This window comes from Hyperoodon ampullatus (assembly GCF_949752795.1).
Source record: "Hyperoodon ampullatus genome assembly, chromosome: 6".
In the NCBI taxonomy this organism is placed as follows: Eukaryota; Metazoa; Chordata; class Mammalia; order Artiodactyla; family Ziphiidae; genus Hyperoodon; species Hyperoodon ampullatus.
This window is the reverse complement of record NC_136919.1, coordinates 38,783,625-38,804,702: the sequence shown is the minus strand read 5'-3', so window position 1 is coordinate 38,804,702 and position 21,078 is coordinate 38,783,625. Positions and strand designations below refer to the sequence as shown.

At 38.5% G+C, this 21,078-nt stretch overlaps 1 protein-coding gene across 1 annotated transcript; it reads right to left on the bottom strand.

The window, feature by feature from the left end:
- Positions 1 to 4,926: 4,926 nt before the first annotated feature.
- PRXL2C (peroxiredoxin like 2C) lies at positions 4,927 to 15,598 on the bottom strand (the record flags this gene model as incomplete). Its single annotated transcript, XM_079706033.1, has 6 exons — positions 4,927 to 5,054; positions 8,984 to 9,115; positions 13,660 to 13,765; positions 13,934 to 13,987; positions 14,875 to 14,943; positions 15,383 to 15,598. 6 exons carry the CDS (start codon positions 15,596 to 15,598, stop codon positions 4,927 to 4,929), a joined length of 705 nt encoding a protein of 234 aa, XP_079562159.1.
- Positions 15,599 to 21,078: the final 5,480 nt, after the last annotated feature.

Genomic DNA, 21,078 nt, shown 5'->3' with positions numbered 1-21,078 from the left:
AAATATTAATTGACAATTGTTTCAGTGTGAAGGGACCTATAATAATCTACTCAAAAACTATTAAAATATTTTTCTATACATTTTAAAACTTTTTATATTGATTATCTGAACTTTAAAAAGGGAATTCCCTGGCAGTCCAGTGGTTAGGACTCTGTGCTTTTTCTGCTGAGGGCCCGGGTTCAATCCCTGGTTGGGGAACTAAGATCCCGCAAGCCATGTGGCAAAAAATAATAATAATAATAAAAAAATAATAATGCAAGCAGAATAATTATGCTTAGCCCATGTTTATATACTTTAGTCCATTTGTAAGCTGAATCTGTCTCTAATACTACGTCTTTGGTATGTTTCTGAAAACTGTGTTATTCAATATGGTTTTATTATTTTTAATTTTTATATAAAATTCCTTGCAACCTTCTCTAACATTGCATTTTATGGTTAAATGACTTAGAATTGTAGACCTCTTCATCTGAGTTTTCTCTGTAGTCCACATTTCAAGTTGACAATATTCAGTCTCTACAGATATTGAGGTACCTGGTAAGCTCAGGACAAATTTTGCTAAATGAAGGATATTTTCAGGTCAATATTTTCATATGAAAAACAAATACTTGTGGGGGAGGGATAAATTGGGAGACTGAGATTGACATATACACACTACTGTATGTAAAATAGATAACTAATAAGGACCTACTGTATAGCACAAGGAACTCTACTCAATACTCTGTAATGACTTATATGGGGAAAAAATCTAAAAAAGAGTGGATATATGTATATGTATAACTGATTCACTTTACTATACATCTGAAACTAACACAACATTGTAAGTCAACTATACTCCAATAAAAAATTTAAAAAAAATAATTCAGCCCTAACATTTTCAGATACTGTTTTTTTGCTTCCACTCAGAGTGTCTTTTTTTTTTCTTTTTTTTTTTTTGCAGTACGCGGGCCTCTCACTGTTGTGGCCTCTCCCGTTGCGGAGCACAGGCTCCGGACGCGCAGGCTCAGCAGCCGTGACTCACGGGCCCAGCCGCTTTGCGGCATGTGGGATCTTCCCAGACCGGGGCACGAACCCGTGTCCCCTGCATCGGCAGGCGGACTCTCAACCACTGCACCACCAGGGAAGCCCTGTATATACATTTTTAAAAACTGGCACATTTTGTCAAAACTACAGTAAGATATCACTTCATACCCATTAGAATGGCTATTTTTTTTTTTTTAAAGCAAAACAGAAAAATGTATGTAGAGTAATTGGAACTCTTGTACATTGCTGGTGGGAATGTAAAATGATACAGCTGACATGGAAAACAGTGCAGCAGTTCTTCAAAACAAACAGCATGCCCACTTGTGGGTATTCTACTGTGGGAATATACACAAAAGAATTGAAAGCATGGACTCAGTTATTTGTACACCAATGTTGATAGCAACATTATTCACAATAACCAAAAGGTAGAAATAACCCAACTATCCAGATGAATGGATAAGCAAAATGTGATACACACACTCACACCCCCCCAAGAACATCCAGCCTTAAAAAGTAATAAAATTCTGATACGTGCTATAACATGGATGAACCTTGAGGATATTATGCTTAGTGAAATAAGCCGGGCATAAAAGGGTATATATTGTATGATCCACTTACGTGAGTACCTAGAATAGTCAAATTTATAGAGACAGAAATTAGAACAGTTGTTACCAGGGGCTGGGGGATGGGCAAATGGGGAGTTATTGTTTAATGGGTACAGAGTTTCAGTATTAGATAACAAAATTCTAGAGATGGATAGGAGTGACGCTTGCATAACAATATGAATATGCCTAATGCCACTGAACTGTACACTTAAAAATGTTAAAATGGTAAACTTTATGTTATGTATATTTTACAATAAATAATGCTTATAATGGTATATTTAATGTAGTATATATTTTACCATAATAAAAAATTTTTAATTGGTAAATTTTAACAACTATAATCTCTGTTTTGATTGACAGCTTGTTTGGACCTAATTATGAATTATGTGTGCACCACAACACATTCCAAAACACATCTGCCCCATAGGTTTCTTAATATAGTATGAACATTACTTTTATCAAAATATATATTCATCCAAATCTATGCTCATATTGTCACCACAAAAACAAATCAGTTTTTCTTCAGGGTTGAATTTTTAAACTGAATTTAGAGTAGCACACACCATACTGTCAGATATTTCATCTTCCGAAAGTTTTGCCTTGATTTTGTAAACTGGATTAAAAAAAAAAGAATCTTTTTTTTAAGCTCCTTTTTAAGGAATGAGTTTATCTGATTTTCTATTTGAAGCATCTGATAATACTGATTTAAAACTGGCATCCTGAAACTGTTTTCAGAGTTTTCTGCTAACAGAGCCAGTACATGAAGAGCTACCACTTCACTTTTTAAATGTGCACAAGAAAACTTGGAATTGAACATAAGTGAAATTAATTTAAAAGAACTCTGATTTAAATGAAAGATCGTTCTTCACAGAATGATGTGTAAGTGTACCTTCTACAACTGCATGTCTTAAATCATCTTCTGGAACACTTCTTAAAATAACTCTTAACCTTGAAGTAGATGTTGTTGCTTCTTTAGAAAGTTTGTCTTCCAGTTTTCATGTGGTCAGTGTTATCACTTTGCCCCCCGCCCCCACCATGGTAGATGGCAACACGAACAAACATTTCATGCAGGCTATTAGCTATCAATCTCCTTGAGAAACAAAAATACTTGAATTTTTAAATTAAACATGAACTTTCATTTTACTGAAATTCTTTTTGCCACGAAGGTTTATTGCAGAAGCTTTACAACGTATTTCCTCACAGGGCTCCTTGGTCTATAGACAGATTTGACTGCAGCCCATTCTTACACTGTCGTAGCCCTCAGAAGTCCCAGGTCTCAGGTAGTGCTTTAGTGGTCTTACTATTAACTCTACAGTGTAAGGCCTTTGAGTTGGCCAAGGAACAGCCTTCTCTAACTCCTGGGAGGGGGACAGCCCTCAGGGCAGCCCATGGCTTCAACGCATGGTCAACAGCCTGGTTTCTGCTTCTGTTTGGCCCTTGTGGAGTTTCCTCACTTTCTTGTAAGTTCAACTTAAAAAAAGATGTTGTTTCTGTTCTGTAGAATGGAGTTGACAATGATAATGATGATAGTAATATCAATTCCACAGAGCTAATGTATGTAAAGCACTTGGAATAGTACCTGGCAAATAATTAGCCCCACAAAACTGTTAGATATTATTATTTTATTCAGCACTTCTACATATTTATCACCAAAAGGTTTTTCAAAATTTTGCATCCAGTACATTATTGGATATGGAGTATATGTTTCACAGCACCTATTATAAGTAATTTTTATATTAAATGCTTGTTTGGGTAGGCAATTTACTACTGCACTGTATTTATGTAACTGTTCCTCCATGAAACCACGTAAAGAACATTTATGTATCTTAAAAAATGTGGTGCACATTTTTATAATGTATATACATAATGTACATTATAAATGTAAATATATAAATTTTGTGTAAGCTATGATTCAGCAGTTTTAAGTCTAAAATCAGTAGAAGGATCTGGGCCACTAGTCTCCTTACTATAAAAAATAGCACAAAATACCTTAATTTTAACTTTTATAACTCATTTTTATTGATTAAAAACATGATTTTACATATATATACACATGAAAATAGATTCAAATTTTTGGACACTTTAAATTTATATTTTGTGTATGACTCCATATGCTTGTATAAGTTCAAAGCAGTATTATACTTGCTAATAATTACAAATTAATTTTGCTGTACTCTTCATCAGAATTCCTGGGACACTTCCAACAAAACATATTATGATTCCAGAAAAATAAAAGATGACTATAGTCTACTAAATAAAAGAAACTTGGAGGTGAGAAGTAGAAACTGTCCAGGAATATACAACCAAACCACAGTGTACATTTAAATTACAAAGTTTTTTTGGTTTTTAGTTTAAACAATTCTTAAAATTTCCTTTCAGAAAGCATACTGATTATACATATCTTAAATATCTAAAACATATTTTTCTCCTTTTACCAGCAACCCCTGCCCCCGTTGCCCCAAACAAAATCCTAGTGAAATGGACGGTGGGTGTGTGGTCAAGATGCTGTGAACACAGGTTCTGTGTAGGTTCGATTTGCTGTATTTCCTCTGAGTAAAGCAATCAGGATAGAAACTTGTGGACTGCAGCCTATATAATTGTACCTTTGTGGAACTTGCTATGTAGCGATATATTCTTCGTATAATTTTAAAGACCTTTTCCTTGCCAAAAAGATGAATCATGTTCATTATAGAATAGTTGGGAAATATAAAAAAGTACGGAAAAGAAAATAAAAACACTTGTAATCCTACCACCTAGAGATACTTAACTGGTGATACTCTGGTGTGTTTACTTCCTGTCTTTCTTTCTAAAAAATATAAACATATACATACAAAAATATGATTATACTGTTTACAGAATTTGAGATCCTGCTTTTCCCAATGGATAAAATGGTCTTGGGTTGCTTCCCTTTCTCCTTATATGTTCTTCATAAGAATTTATGATTTTAATGGCCAAAAAAACCTTCATTGAACTGATATATCATAATGTAAAATAAAAAATGGTATTTATAATTTTATAGCTTTTAAAGTTTTATTTTGCAAAAATAAAATTTAATTTTTTTACAAAAATTTTTATAGAAAATAAAACTTTAAAAGCTATAAAATTATAAATATATATCACATTTTTGACAACTGATGCCTCTCAGCGTGCTATTCAACTGGTGGTACATGGTCTCTTTATGATTTCATAACTCCTCAAAGCCTGGGAAGAGCCAACAAGTTAGGCACTGCACAAGTATACTGCATTCCCACAATTGAGGTCATATCTCAAGGTCCATTTGAAAGCGACAGAGTCTGTAATGTCACACATGGATAACTGAAGGTCTGCTTGTAAAGTCCACGTGCTGAACTCCTACAAGCTGTAAAACAGAGTTGATGGGTTTGTGATCCAACCTATTCCTATCACGGTGTATAAAATGGATGTTGTTACCTAGAAGAGAATAAGAATAAAAGGTAAAGGTTGACACAGAGTGTTATTCATTAGATTTATTGCTTACTAGAATCAAGGAAGCATTTTAACTTTAAATTAGTCCAAAAGAAAAAATTATTTACCTGGAGTACATAATATTCTCTATATAATGACATAATAATTTTTAATTAAGGTAATAAAGCATGAAAAAAATTATCATTAAATAAGGCTAATAAGTAATGTTTTATGAGATCCAAGGGGAAAGATTCTTAAATTATAACCATCTGTTAGGTTTCATTAAATGTAATTAAATAAAATATCCTGTCAAACAGACAGGCAGAATATGGAACTAGCATAAATATCAAGCTGGAAAATCATCTGTTTCTTAAATGTAATAATAGAATAAATCACTTCCTTAAAAAATTCACTCCCAAATACTGGTTTAATAGGCTATCTACATTATAACCATAGACCAAAAGAGGCTGAAAAAAATAAGGGCATTAAGACAATCAGTTACAATACACTTAGATGTTCACAATTCTTTTATCTGCTCAAAAAATAGTTGTAATTTTTTTTTTTTTCCGGTATGCGGGCCTCTCATTGTTGTGGCCTTTCCCGTAGCGGAGCACAGGCTCCGGACGCGCAGGCTCAGCGGCCATGGCTCACGGGCCCAGCCGCCCCGCGGTATGTGGGATTCTCCCAGACCGGGGCACGAACCCGCATTCCCTACATCGGCAGGCAGACTCTCAACCACTGCGCCACCAGGGAAGCCCAAATAGTCGTACTTTATAGTCTGTGTTCTGTTTACTTTGATTCTTGGACTCAAGACCAGAATTTTAACTTAAAACATTAGATTAGTAAATATTATGAGGCATGTTTTCTGCATTGTATTTATCTGCTGTCTACAGTAATCACTGTAGATTTAATATCATAAACTGGCGTATTATCAAATAAGGCAAAATGAAATACTTGGTTAACCGTGTAAGAGGTTTGTATAAATAAGTAAGTAAACCCAGCTCTTTCCTTAAATGAGCTACAATTTTTCCAATGTGTAGTATCAAAATTTTCTCTTTATTAAGTCTGCTCCCAACTTGGCACACAAATGATGCTTTCTGTGTGCTCTTCATTCTCACACAACAGAATGTGTGCTCAAATGATTCTGAAACCTGGAGATGAGGGACTCAAAAAATAATGCCTTACAAGTCTGAGGATGGAAATAATTCATTCAGAAATATGGCTCAGTGTCATTCTGGGTTAATTTACAGGATATATTCTAATAAAACAAGGCTTTTTTTTTTTTTTGGCTAGTCTAACTAGTGTAAATTCATGAGAGAGAGCTAAAGGGAGATTAAATAAAATGAAAGATTTTAGCTAGCTATAGTGTTCCAGCTGCAAAAAAGTTATGATATTTGGTCAAAATCCTCCTTCTAAAGGTGCAAAAAACCAAAAAAGTTATGATATTTGGTCAAAATCCTCCTTCTAAAGGTACAAAAAACCAAAAAAGTTATGATATTTGGTCAAAATCCTCCTTCTAAAGGTGCAAAAAACCAAAAAAGTTATGATATTTGGTCAAAATCCTCCTTCTAAAGACTTCCTTATAGACATCTGGAATTTATTAAAGTAAATGTTAATTTTATAACCTGTAGAAGCTATGCTCACTAATATGAACAGTTTTAAACATGAAGAAGAGCCAAGAAGAATCAGTTTACAACACAGTGATTTAGGCTTTTTGGGTGTTTGTCCCTGACTGCAATACTTGAACATGGTAGAGATCCAATGCCTAACCATTTAGTAGAGGGAAGCCAAAGGAATTTCAGGTGGTACAAATTGATCAGTAAAACTATTTATAGATCAATGGAACAGGGTAGACAGCCCAGAAATAAACCGATGCACCTATGGTCAATTAATCTACCACAAAGGAGGCAAGAATATACAATGGAGAAAAGACAGTTTCTTCAATAAGGGGTGCTGGGAAAAATGGACAGCCACATATAAAAGAATGAAATTAGAACATTTTCTAACACCATACACAAAAGTAAACTCAAAATGGATTAAAGACCTAAATGTAAGACTGGATACTATAAAACTCCTAGAGGAAAACACAGGCAGAACATTCTTTGACATAAATCACAGCAATATCTTTTGAATCCACCTCCTAGAGTAGTGAAAATAAAAACAAAAATAAACAAATGGGACCTAATTAAACTTAAAAGTTTTTGCACAGCAAAGGAAACCATAAACAAAATGAAAAGACAACCCACAGAAAGGGAGAAAATATGTCCAAACGAAGCAACCCACAAGGGATTAATCTCCAAAATATACAAACAGCTCATGCAGCTCGATATCAAAACAACAACCCAATAAAAAAATGGGCAGAAGATCTAAATAGACATTTCTCCAAAGAAGACATACAGATGGCCAAAAAGCACACAAAAAGATGCTCAACATTGCTAATTATTAGAGAAATGCAAATCAAAACTACAATGAAGTTATCACCTCACACCAGTCAGAATGGCCATCATCAAAAAGTCTACAAACAATAAATGCTGGAGAGGGTGTGGAGAAAAGGGAACCCTCCTACACTGTTGGTGGGAATGTAAATTGGTACAACCACTATGGAGAACAGTATGGAGGTTCCTTAAAAAACTAAATATAGAACCACCTTATGATCCAGCAATCCCACTCCTATTCATATATCCAGAGAAATCCATAATTCGAAAAGATACATGCACCCCAATGTTCATTACAGAACTATTTACAATAGCCAGGACATGGAAGCAACCTAAATGTCCATGGACAGATGAATGGATAAAGAAGATGTGGTACATTTATACAATGGGATATTACTCAGCCACAAAAAAGAATGAAATAATGCCATTTGCAGCTACATGGATGAAGCTAGGAATTATCATACTAAATGAAGTAAGTCAGACAAAGAAAGACAAATATCATATGATATTACTTATATGTGGAATCTAAAAAAATATATAAATGAACTTATTTACAAAACAGAAACAGACTTCAAAAACAAACTTACGGTTACCTAAGGGGAAAGGTGGGGGGGAGGGATAAATTAGGAGTTTGGGATTAACATATACACACGACTATATACAAAATAGATAATCAACAAGGACCTACTGTATAGCACAGGGAACTCTACTCAATATTCTGTAATAACCTATATGGGAAAGGAATCTGAAAAAGAATGGATATATCTATAAGTATAATTGAATCACTCTGCTGTACACCTGAAACTAACACAACATTGTAAATCAACTATACTCCAATATAGAATAAAAATTAAATTAAATAAAAAAAGAAAGCTATTTAAAGGATGCAGCTTAGAGTAACTGAATAAGCTCACAGAATAAGCTGCCCCTGGGACTGACTTTCTTCCTTTTTTTTTTGGCCACGCTGCTCAGCATGCAGGACCTTAATCCCCTGACCATGATTGAACCCATGCCCCCTGCAGTGGAAGCACTGAGTCCGAACCACTGGACTGCCAGGGAATTCCCCTTGACTTGCTTTCTGACATAGGGCAAGTCTGCTAGTTTTGTTAGATATAAATAACTAGATTTGATCCTTCTATTGACAAAAAAAAGTTCTTGATGGTTTTCTCCCATTTGAAAATGTTCACCTCCACTGAAATTTTTAAAGAGTGTTATAGCCACATACAAGTCACCAAACCACTGCTGATTTCTTCTATCCCAAATACCTGTAATCACTCAGGTATGGAATCATGGCCACATTACATCCAGTAAACAAACATCAAAAATACACAGGAGCATTTGAAAACAAACGATGACCCCTATGAAAGCACAGCATCCTGACTGTTACCATGTCCAGTTGCCCATTTTTACATGGTGGCTATTTTATGAAGAAAGTGGATGGCCTCTGGACTTCTAAAAAGCACGAGAAGTGTACTGCTGAAGCTGGGCTTTGATGCTTACCTGGACCTAAAATGAGTGTTCCACCTTGCTGAGCTGGATCTCCTTGAAAATCAAAAAGAGGGCCAGTCACTGCCCGCCACAGGCTCCGAATGCTTCCTGAGAGTATATTTGATTTTATATGGGGGCTCTGTCCTGAAATATTAGGAATTGTCTTTAGAAGTTGTCATTTTATATTTGATTAGATATTAAGATAACGTTAGTATTTCTAGAAAACAGTCTCTTTCTTATGAGTCATCTTACTTTTGACTTGTCTTTTTTTCTTCCTTCAAAGAATAGTTCTCAGCCTTTCACAACTGATGTTTTAGACCAGATAATTCTTTGTCCTGTGCAATGTGGGGTGATTACCATCACCCTTGCTCTCTGTACCTACTAGATGCCATAGCAACCACCATTCACCAAGTTGTGACAACTGAAAATGTCTCCAGACAATGCCAAATGTCCCCTGGGGGGAGGGGTCAAAATTGTTCCCAGTTGAGAACTACTGCTTTAAAGGAAGAAGTCATGACAGACCCAGATCATTTTCTGCCACAGAAAAATGTCAGCTACAGACTTGTCAAACTGGTAGTGCTTTCCTTTTTAATTCCCCATTTATGTTTTGTTTAGTCTCTTACCAACTAATAGATAACTACATTCCTCTTCATGAGACATTGTGGCACAGACTGTTATATGCTTGTCAAAACCCGTTTCCTCTTTCTGGGACCACAGCTAAACATTTCCTGGAGTTTGGTAGGGCTATGTGACTACACTCTAACCAATGAGTAAAATGATGTGTGCCACTTCCAGGGCACCTCTTAAAAACCTCTCAGGGAGTGATTCTCCATGTTTCTTCTACATCCTTCGAAGATTGGATTGACAATGGCAGAGCCACAAGATGGAAAGGGCCTGAGTCTTTCCTACCGTGTCCCCGAATTGCTGCTTGGAGAAGCACACAATAGATATACCCTTCTTGAAATGTGAAAGAAAAAGAACCTTCTCCCATGTTATGCTACTGAGACTTTGCAGTTTAGCTGTAACAATAGCAACTATAGCTACCACTCCATCTTTGCTTGGCTGTCAGTTTTTCTATTTCCTTTCTCACAGTAACTGATACTTCACTTCCACTCCCCCCCCCTTTTTTAAAGTAATTTAATATTTTATTTATTTATTTATTTTTGGCCGGGTTGGGTCTTTGTTGCTGCGCGCAGGCTTTCTCTAGTTGCTGCTAGTGGGGGCTACTCTTCGTTGTGATGCGTGGGCTTCTCATTGCAGTGGTTTCTCTTGTTGCTTCAGTAGTTGCAGCACATGGTCTCAGAAGTTGTGGCTCATGGGCTGTAGAGTGCACGCTCAATAGTTGTGGCGCATGGGCTTAGTTGCTCCGCTGCATGTGGGATCTTCCCGGACAAGGGCTCGAACCCGCGTCCCCTGCATTGGCAGGCGGATTCTTAACCACTGCGTGACCAGGGAAGTCCTCCACTCCCTTTGAGTTAAAAAACTCAGTCTCTACCTTTCTTGTAACTTATCTTTTTCCTATCCCTGCCTTTTATGTCTTTTTAGTTTTTTTAAATTTTGGACTCCACCAGTTCTGAGGCCAGAGAATGACTGGTTGAGCAGCAAGACACCATGGCCCAGGTCCTCTTGCCCACCGTCTGCCCCTCCGGGTGCACGTCCACCAGTGTACAGCAGTTACCAGTCCCGTTCATCTTCTTCTGCCGGGTCGCAGCACAGAGCCCAACCCTCAGCCCTGCAGTCAGTTCCTACTAGTGCTTTTTGCTTTTTATTTTGATGATTATGCTGCCTTTGACCTGCCCGACTTCTTAATATTTCCAGATACCTATTATTTCCTTCATCTCTCCAACTTTTCTATTTCTTTCATGTTTATATTAGGATGGACATTCATCTGACCAAGAAACAAATACAGGCTCATTAGCTTAGAGACATGGGTAAAGGACTAAAGTTTACCGTTTTTTAGGATTTTACACTTAAAATAGATGTTCATAAATCCAAACTATCTCCTCATGTCTGAAGAAGGGTCATTTAACATTTCTGAAATTTTAGAAATTCAATTGAAGAAGATTTCACAACCTAGAATTTCACAATCTTTGCTGTAAAGCACAATCTAATTTGCTAGTACGAATTTAGTTATGTGTAAAACTCTTGTTTTTCATTTTTTCCTCTTAGTTTGATTCTTGGACTCAAGACCAGAATTTTAACTTGAAACATTAGATTAAGTAAGTATTATAAGAGGCATGTTTTCTGCATTGTGCTTATGTGCTGTCTACCATAATCATTGTAGATTTAACACCATAAAGTGGCTTATGGTAAGGCAAAATGAAATACTGGGTAAACGCATTACTCCCTTGAATTTAGTGGCTTTATTTTCTTACTCTTTGTCTTTATAAACTTTATAAACTTTAAAATTTATAAAATAATTTTAAATTATTATATTTTATTTTCAGTGTCATAATTTTCAAGTAGGATTATTCTGAAACTGATTCTGAGATTTGTGCTTTTTCAGGCAGGAACTTCAAAAAATTATTTTGTGAGAACCTAATGTTTTCTGTTTGGAAATACAGTACTTTAACACAGATCAAAGGAGTTTAAATGATTTGAATATACTCTCTCTTATAATCACAAACATGTATTTTGCTTTAAATTCATCTGTTTTCTTTGCAATTCCACATCTTTATTGAGGCAATGAATGGTGAGGTGTTACTAAAGTGAAACTCACAGTTTATATCTAAAGTGGCTAAATGACAAACAGACCTTACACATGCTGAGACTCTGCTATAGCACAGGAAAACAGTCTACCAAAGACAAAGGTTCACAACCTGTACTGTTGCAATTTCCTATACTAAAAAGAGAGGGGAAAAAAAGAGCAAATTCTGTATTTATGCTACCTCATAATTGGTTTTAATAAAGTTTAGGTTGCTTTCTTTAAAAACTTCAGTAAAGGGATCCTGTCAACTCTACCTCATAAGTAGCTCTGTGATCTGTCCCTCTGCATCCCTACTTCAGGCTGTGTCATTTCTTTCTAGCCTATTACTACAAACTTGTCAAGAATATCAATGACTCCTGTTTGGCACATTCCAATTGCTCCTCCACCTGGCAACAAGACTGTATCACTTCTCCACTCAAATATAATTCTTTTATGACTCCCCCATTGCCTCCAGAACAAATCCAAACTCCTTGCCATGCTCCCAGACTCAGTCCCCTGGCTCACACAATCCCCCAACTGGCTCCTAGACTCTGGCCAGACACAGGGAACTGCACTTCTCCAACAGTCACATTTTTTCATACCTGTGTGCTTTTTTTTTTTTTTTTTTTTTACTGTACATGGGCCTCTCACTGTTGTGGCCTCTCCCCTTGCAGAGCACAGGCTCCGGATGAGCAGGCTCAGCGGCCATGGCTCACGGGCCCAGCCGCTCCGCGGCATGCGGGATCTTCCCGGATCGGGGCACGAACCCATGTCCCCTGCATCGGCAGGCGGACTCTCAACCACTGCGCCACCAGGGAAGCCCTACCTGTGTGCTTTTGCATGTGCTACTTTCCATCAGCTGCACCATTCCCAGCCTCACTTGACCCAGCTAACTCCTTAAAGAATGAGCTTAGACAACACCGCCTCTAAGAAGCCTCCCCAGATTCTTCTCTCCCTGTGCATTTCTGGTGTTATAGGCATTTCTGCATTATAGGTATTGCCAGTACATGCTCTCCTCTTTTATGAGCCCTAAACTGTAATGTAGTTGACTGTTTGCTTCTGTCTCCCAGAGTAGATTATGAGCATTGGGTTGGCAGGGGCTGTGTCTTTTATCATAGTCCTCCCAGGAACATCCAACACAGTGGGTGCCATGGGTGTCATTCTCAGCATTTGTTGAGAATAAGTGATTTGGGTTCAAGTTGAGTTCTCTTATTTAGTATTTCGGAAGCCAAGTTCTTTCTACCTAAAATATATGTAAATAGTTCACCTAAAGCTTATTATACTCTTAATTGTAAAGAATTGTGTAAGGGCAGGGAATATGGACCATATAAAGATGAATAAAACATCAAACTTTTCAACTAACTATACTACCCACCACCTTAAGTGCAAATATAGAGTATATAATCGAGTACAAGGTGCTATTAAAATACAATGAAGGAAGCAATTACTTCTGCTTGAAGAGCTATTAAGAGCCCCTTTGAGTTGGGCTTTAAATGAAAACTAAGATTTCATCTATTAAAGAACATAGAGCGTTCAAAGCCATGGTGTTGAGGTATGAAAATATATTAACTTAAGCAATATTATTTTTCTTGTAATTATAAAAGTAAAATGTACTTATTGTAAAAAATTCAAGAGCCACTTTTCTCATTCCCATGCCTTGGGGTAATCATTGCAATATCTTTTAAAACATTTTTCATTTCACACATATATAGTATAGATCTTTATGAAAATGGTTTTTATTTTTACAAAAATGGAATCATACTAAAAACACTGCTCTGCAACTTGCATTTTTCATTCATTTAGTACTTCGCCAACAGCCTTCCATGTCATTACATCCAGGAAATGAATCTTTTAGAGTCTCATGAATCTGGATCACTTACTAGAATCATAAAAAGCAGGCTGATTTATGAATTTACCATTTGTTCCCCTATGCCTATATATGCATATGTGAAATGTGAAATACACCATTAGTGTTTTCTACTTGAGACATATTATGTCTTACCTGAGGAGGCAATTTCTTCACCTCTTTTCATTCCCAATCTTTTATAAATTTCTCTCTCAGGATCAACGTAGATTTCATGAGAATACCCAGTCAGTTTACAGAAAGGCTGAAAAAAGAGTATAGTTGGAATTTTTATTAAAAGAAATGGGAGAAAAATAGTGATAATCTGACTTAATTTTAGCAAATTTAGCCTACATTTAGTGATTCAAATAATATAATTTTTATGTCTGAAAGAGATTTAACCTGTTAGAGTCCCAATTTGCTATATATTTACCTCAATATGATGGTAGGATGACTGTCCAATCACTATAAGAGTGACATTTGCTTCCTTTAGGAGAGAAAAAAGATATGTACATATTATTGGAAATCACATGTTTCATACAACTTCCCCTAGTCCAACTCTTTTGTTCCATTCTAATGCCACCTATAGGCTTCTAGAAGAATAGTATAAAGAGCAAAATTGTGTGAGTCAAAGCAAAGAGATGTATGCTAAAATGTTCAATTAATTCAGATGATTCTTTTGCTAAGTAAGAATTTCAAAATATAGTCAGTAGTTTTCTACACTTCCCCCAAAGGCAAACATTAAACAAGAATAAAAACTATTAAAGTAGGGTTATTTAATCAGACAATTTTATTCTTTCATATCTCAATTGATAAGGTCTGCTGAAAATAGATCTTAGTTTTACAAAATCTACCCAATGCGTTCACTCAAAAGCTCAGCTGGGGACAAACCTCTATATGCCTGAAGAAACACACCTGGTTGTCAGACCAATGTGGAACATGCATTCCATTAACAATACAAATTTTCACCTTTAAGATATATTAGTATTTTCCTATAACGAACAACTATTTGGAGTATCTTTATTACAAAAATAAAGGGAAGGAGATATTTTTAGCATTTCTGTTTTTGGTCATATCAATCAACATTTGAGAACAGGTAGGTTATTAGGTAACATCAAAATTATTATTATGGTTAGTATGTTTATAACCAGACAATAATGAATAGGCCAGAAATAGACTTCTAATGCGTGCCTCCCCTTTTTGGAGGTGTTGGAGAGATGTGTGGGATGGTGAGAATCTGTGTTTGTGAGTGTCTGCGCTGGAGAGGTGGTGCACTCCGCATCTCATCCCGTTGCACTCCTTATAATTGGCAGGTGATTTTCACAAGGCCACCCTGAAGCAGGGCTCGCTGCTGCTCACTCTCAGGAAACTTACTTGCAAGAAACTCTTGGGGATTTTGGCCAGATCGTCTACATATTCCTTGCAGATGTAACACAGGAAATGCTGAAATCCCAATACGGGCAAAAAGGACAAGTTAGCAACTAACACCCCCGGGGTCAGAAGGACCAAATACTTCATTATGCGTGATGCTAATTAACACAACACCCAAGACGGGAAGAAAGAGGTGTCGGGGCGCCCAAATATGCATTGAAATTAGGCCACACCCAGTCTGTGCTAGGCCTTTTCGCTCGCTGAGAAAATGCCTTGGCTTGACGGGCTGCTTTTCCATTCCCGTTCAAGGAAGCGAGAGAAGCAGTTCGCATTCCGGAAGCTTCTAGTGGATGACCACGGGAAGGGCCAGGCCCGGCGGGCTCTGCTCTCGGGCCCTGGACCCGTCCAGGGGCCCGATGTAACCACCCCCCAGCGGAGGCCGTGGAAGCAACCTCCGTCCCAGCCTGCGGGTGAGGTCCCTGCTCCGGATCGTCCCGCAGCCCGCGCTCACCCGCACGAAGACCACTACAGCCCGGCGCTCCCGGAACAGCGCGCCAAACAGCACCCGCCTCCCGGAGGCGTCCAGCACCGGCAGGTCGGCCACGGAGGCGGCCAGGGGCTGCCCGCTCTCGGGGCCGCTTGGGACTGGGACTGGGGCTGGGGCGGCGCGGCTGCTGATCTGCCGCGTGACCGGGGCCACGATTGGGGCGGCCATCGCGCCCTGCATCCGCGGGCCCTTGGTTCGCGAGGGTGGGGGTCAGAATCTTTGGTGGGCCGGGTCGCTACCCAAGCTGGGCGTAAGGAGCCGGCCGCACTGGTGGGGCGGGCCGTACTGGTGGGGCGGGCCGTACTGGAGGGGCGGGGCGCACGGCGGGGCGGGGCGCACGGCGCGGAGTTGCTTGAGGTCCAGACCCGCTGTGGCGCCCGGGGAGAGTGAGGGGTGCGGGGGCAAGCCGGGGCGCACATGTTGTCTTCCAGGTTAGGCCCCGCCAAGTCTCTGTACGCAGCTCCGGTGGTTCCGAAGCTCCGGGAAGGTACGCAATCGCTGTCGCGTTTTCTGACTCAGCCACTCATGGTAGGGAGATACAGAGAGAGAGACAGACAGATCCAAGCCGAGAAAGGAGTTAATTAGGAAGAAAGCAACCTCTGCTCTCCGTAGCCGCCTGGGTCGAAGTGAGTTCTTATCTGTTCAAGAGAACCAGTTACCAAGCACATCCATATTTATGATCCGAAAGATTTGTTTTTCCTTCTAGTCTGTTTTTAACCCACTCCCTCCTCAGTTCTCGTGCTTTTTTTTTGGTTTGTTTTTTTGCAGGTATCATTAACATACATTGTAATGTACAAATCTTAAGTGGAGTTAAATTTTATTTTTTAATTAAATGTTTAAATTTAAAAATTTGCCAAAATTTTATCATGAAAATTTTAAAACATGCCCAAAAAGTTGAAAGAATTTTACAGGGAACACTCCTATATCCACCACCTAGATTCTATTTTACTCTGTCAGAATCTGTGCGTCTGTCCACAGTTAGGCGAGTTTTGCCTGATTATCCACCCGTTATCCACAATCCTATAGAAATATGGACCATTGCTATCACTTGAGAAAATTCCCTCAGTTATATTTTTTAAGAGCAGGTATAATAAATCTATTTGTAAATGTGCTAGGGTGTTTCAGGAGTCCATGTCCTTTCTTCAGACTTTTTTTGCTAAAGCTGTTTACCAGGCCCCTCAAGTGATATAACTCTGTGTGTGTATATGTGTGTGTGTGTGTGTGTGTGTGTGTGTGTGTGTGTGTATAAATGATGGATTGAGAGGGATGAGGAAGATGGAGTTAAATGGCTCTGTTCTACCTTAATTTCTCCTGGGGCAGGCTGCAGGCAAGCAGGCATAGAGGAATTTAGGAATTTCTGCAGACTCTGTGAGAGTCAGCTGGTCCTGGACTTGGAGGTTGGTCTTGCACTGGGGTTTCTCATAGATGGTGACCATGTGTCCAAGTCTTCCAGGGCAGAACCAGACAACATTCAGGTTCTTTGTCTTTATAAGTTCACCCACCCTTGTTTCTGGATTTGTGGTTCAGAAAATATGATCCTCTGTTTATGGTATTTGTCTAGTGGAACCCCTTCAGGATCACACTTATCAAGGGCAGAGTGCTAGTGAGGTAAAAGGGACCAATTTCACTCTGCCCCAAAGTGCAGGAGAGACTGATCCTGAATCCTCTGGCTTTCAGTTGTGTGAAGACATACATTATTGAACACACATTTAAGTACTCCCAGTTTGAGACACTCTGCTGTGGGTTTGGACATTTCTAATCATAGAACTGTTTCTAAGTCATGTTCCACCAGTGCTGGGGTGCCACAGATGCACTCTCAGGGGCACAGCAGGATACTTTAAATACTTGAGGGAAGCAGAGGTTATCCTCCTGACATCCTGCTTGTGAGTGGAGATAGTACATGATTTCACATTAGACTACATTTCTTTTCCACTATATTTCTTTGAATAATGTCATATCTTTACCAAGTTGGGTTTCTAACAGTTGTGATAAAAAGCTGGAACTGCACAGGCTTCACTGGTGGTGCAGTGAATAAGAATCTGCCTGCCAATGCAGGGGACACAGGTTTGATCCCTGGTCCGGGAAGATCCCACATGCCGCGGAGCAACTAAGCCTGTGCACCACAACTACTGAGCCTGTGCTCCAGAGCCCGTGAGACACAATTCCTGAAGCCCACGTGCCACAACTACTGAAGCCCGTGTGCCTAGAGCCCGTGCTCTGCAACAAGAGAAGTCACCACAGTGAGAAGCCCAAGCACCACACGAAGAGTAGCCCCCGCTCGCCACAACTAGAGAAAGCCTGCACAGCAATGAAGACCCAATGCAGCCATAAATAAATAAATAAAAATTTTTAAAAATTAAAAAAAAAAAACTAGAACCGCACAAAAATCACTGTGTTTAGGGAATGAGGTTGGGGATGTCCAGTCTGATTCCAAGATTGGAGAGGTTATGCAGTGTCCAACAGGCAGGCACACTCTGGGATGAAATAAAAATATTACTTTTTCTTTTAATTTATAGTTGTATCTTCAAATAGCTACTAAGTTGTTCAGACATAAATACTTATTAAGTTGTTTGGATCTAACTTCCAAATAAAAGAAACTGATAGGAATTTCTTTTGGCCTAAGGGTGCTGTGAATAAACTGCTGACACCAAGAAATAAACTACTGTGAACCAAGAAAGTTTGGAAAGCTTTGAATCAGACAGTAAGCTCCTTGCCTTCTGCAGCACTGTAATATCTTCGCAGACTGGCTCAAGGCCTGGCACACTGTAGGCCTCCATGAATATTGTCTGACTGGTGAATGCATGGAATGTGCAAGATAGGGTGGCGCTAAGAGAGCTTTCACCATCTGGCGTGGATCTAGTATGAATGGGAGCAAGGTAGTCACAGCGCCTTACGGAAATGGTGTTTCCCACTGTCTGAAACAAGCAGGGCAGAGCTCAGAGGAAATATGCCACTGCAGGCTTGCCAGTCCACAGAAACCCATCAACCTAACACCCAGCCAGCTCTATTTCATTCACATTATTCCAGGGGTGAGCCTCACCTGACAGTAGATGCCCAGGTTTCCTTGGTTTAGATGCTAACCACTGACTCTAACCACACTGTCTTCACACTGTGACCAATAGCTGGTCAAAGCTCCCCAAAACTTCCTGGTTGAACCTGGGAATATGTTACTTGGTACATCATATATTCCAGACCATCAAATATTCCAACTCAATTTTCCTGACCTCCTAACTTCTGGTTATTTGGTACACTGCACACTTTTTTTTTTTTAAAGCATTTGTTAGAGTTATGATTAAATAATTATTTGGTTTTTGTCCATTTCTTTTTTTATTGAAGTATAGTTGATTTACAATGTTGTGTTAGTTTCTGGTATACAGCAAAGTGATTCAGTTATACATATATATATATATACATATATATGTATATATATTTTTTCATATTCTTTTCCATTATGGTTTATTACAGGATATTTTTTTATTAGTTTCTGCTTTATAACAAAGTGAATCAGTCATATATATACATCTGTTCCCACATCCCTTCCCTCATGCATCTCCCTCCCTCCCACCCTCCCCATCCCACCCCTCCAGGTGGTCACAAAGCACAGAGCTGATCTCCCTGTGCTCTGAGGCTGCTTCCCACTATCTAACTACCTTACGTTTGGTAGTGTATATATGTCCATGCCTCTCTTTCGCTTTGTCACAGCTTACCCATCCCCCTCCCCATATCCTCAAGTCCATTCTCAAGTAGGTCTGTGTCTTTATTCCCATTTTACCCCTAGGTTCTTCATGACATTTTTTTTTATTTCCATATATATGTGTTAGCATACGGTATTTGTCTTTCTCTTTCTGACTTACTTCACTCTGTATGACAGACTCTAGGTCTATCCACCTCATTACAAATAGCTCAGTTTCATTCCTTTTTATGGCTGAGTAATATTCCATTGTATATATGTGCCACATCTTCTTTATCCATTCATCCGATGATGGACACTTAGGTTGTTTCCAGCTCCGGGCTATTGTGAATAGAGCTGCAATGAACATTTTGGTACATGTCTCTTTTTGAATTATGGTTTTCTCAGGGTATATGCCTAGTAGTGGGATTGCTGGGTCATATGGTAGTTCTATTTGTAGTTTTTTAAGGAACCTCCATACTGTTCTCCATAGTGGCTGTACCAATTCACATTCCCACCAGCAGTGCAAGAGTGTTCCCTTTTCTCCACACCCTCTCCAGCATTTATTGTTTCTAGATTTCTTGATGATGGCCATTCTGACTGGTGTGAGATGATATCTCATTGTAGTTCTGATTTGCATTTCTCTAATGATTAATGATGTTGAGCATTCTTTCATGTGTTTGTTGGCCGTCTGTATATCTTCTTTGGAGAAATGCCTATTTAAGTCTTCTGCCCATTTTTGGATTGGGTTGTTTGTTTTTTTGCTATTGAGCTGCATGAGCTGCTTATAAATTTTGGAGATTAATCCTTTGTCAGTTGCTTCATTGGCAAAGATTTTCTCCCATTCTGAGGGTTGTCTTTTGGTCTTGTTTATGGTTTCCTTTGCTGTGCAAAAGCTTTGAAGTTTCATTAGGTCCCATTTGTTTATCTTTGTTTTTATTTCCATTTCTCTAGGAGGTGGGTCCAAAAGGATCTTGCTGTGATTTATGTCATAGAGTGTTCTGCCTATGTTTTCCTCTAAGAGTTTGATAGTTTCTGGCCTTACATTTAGGTCTTTAATCCATTTTGAGCTTATTTTTGTGTATGGTGTTAGGGAATGATCTAATCTCATACTTTTGCATGTCCCTGTCCAGTTTTCCCAGCACCACTTATTGAAGAGGCTGTCCTTTCTCCACTGTACATTCCTGCCTCCTTTATCAAAGATAAGTTGACCATATGTGCGTGGGTTTATCTCTGGGCTTTCTATCCTGTTCCATTGATCTATCTTTCTGTTTTTGTGCCAGTACCACACTGTCTTGATTACTGTGGCTTTGTAGTATAGTCTGATGTCAGGGAGCCTGATTCCTCCAGCTCTGTTTTTTGTTCTTAAGATTGCTTTGGCTATTCGGGGTCTTTTGTTTTTCCAAACAAATTTTGAAATTTTTTGTTCTAGTTCTGTGAAAAATACCAGTGGTAGTTTGATAGGGATTGCATTGAATCTGTAGATTGCTTTGGGTAGTAGAGTCATTTTCACAATATTGATTCTTCCAATCCAGGAGCATGGTATATCTCTCCATCTATTTGTATCATCTTTAATTTCTTTCATCAGTGTCTTATAATTTTCTGCATACAGGTCTTTTGTCTCCTTAGGTAGGTTTATTCCTAGATATTTTATTCTTTTTGTTGCAATGGTAAATGGGAGTGTTTTCTTGATTTCATTTTCAGATTTTTCATCATTAGTGTACAGGAATGCCAGAGATTTCTGTGCATTAATTTTGTATCCTGCTACTTTACAAAATTCATTGATTAGCTCTAGTAGTTTTCTGGTAGCATCTTTAGGATTCTCTATGTATAGTATCATGTCATCTGCAAACAGTGACAGCTTTACTTCTTCTTTTCCAATTTGGATTCCTTTTATTTCCTTTTCTTCTCTGATTGCTGTGGCTAAAACTTCCAAAACTATGTTGAATAAGAGTGGTGAGAGTGGGCAGCCTTGTCTTGCTCCTGATCT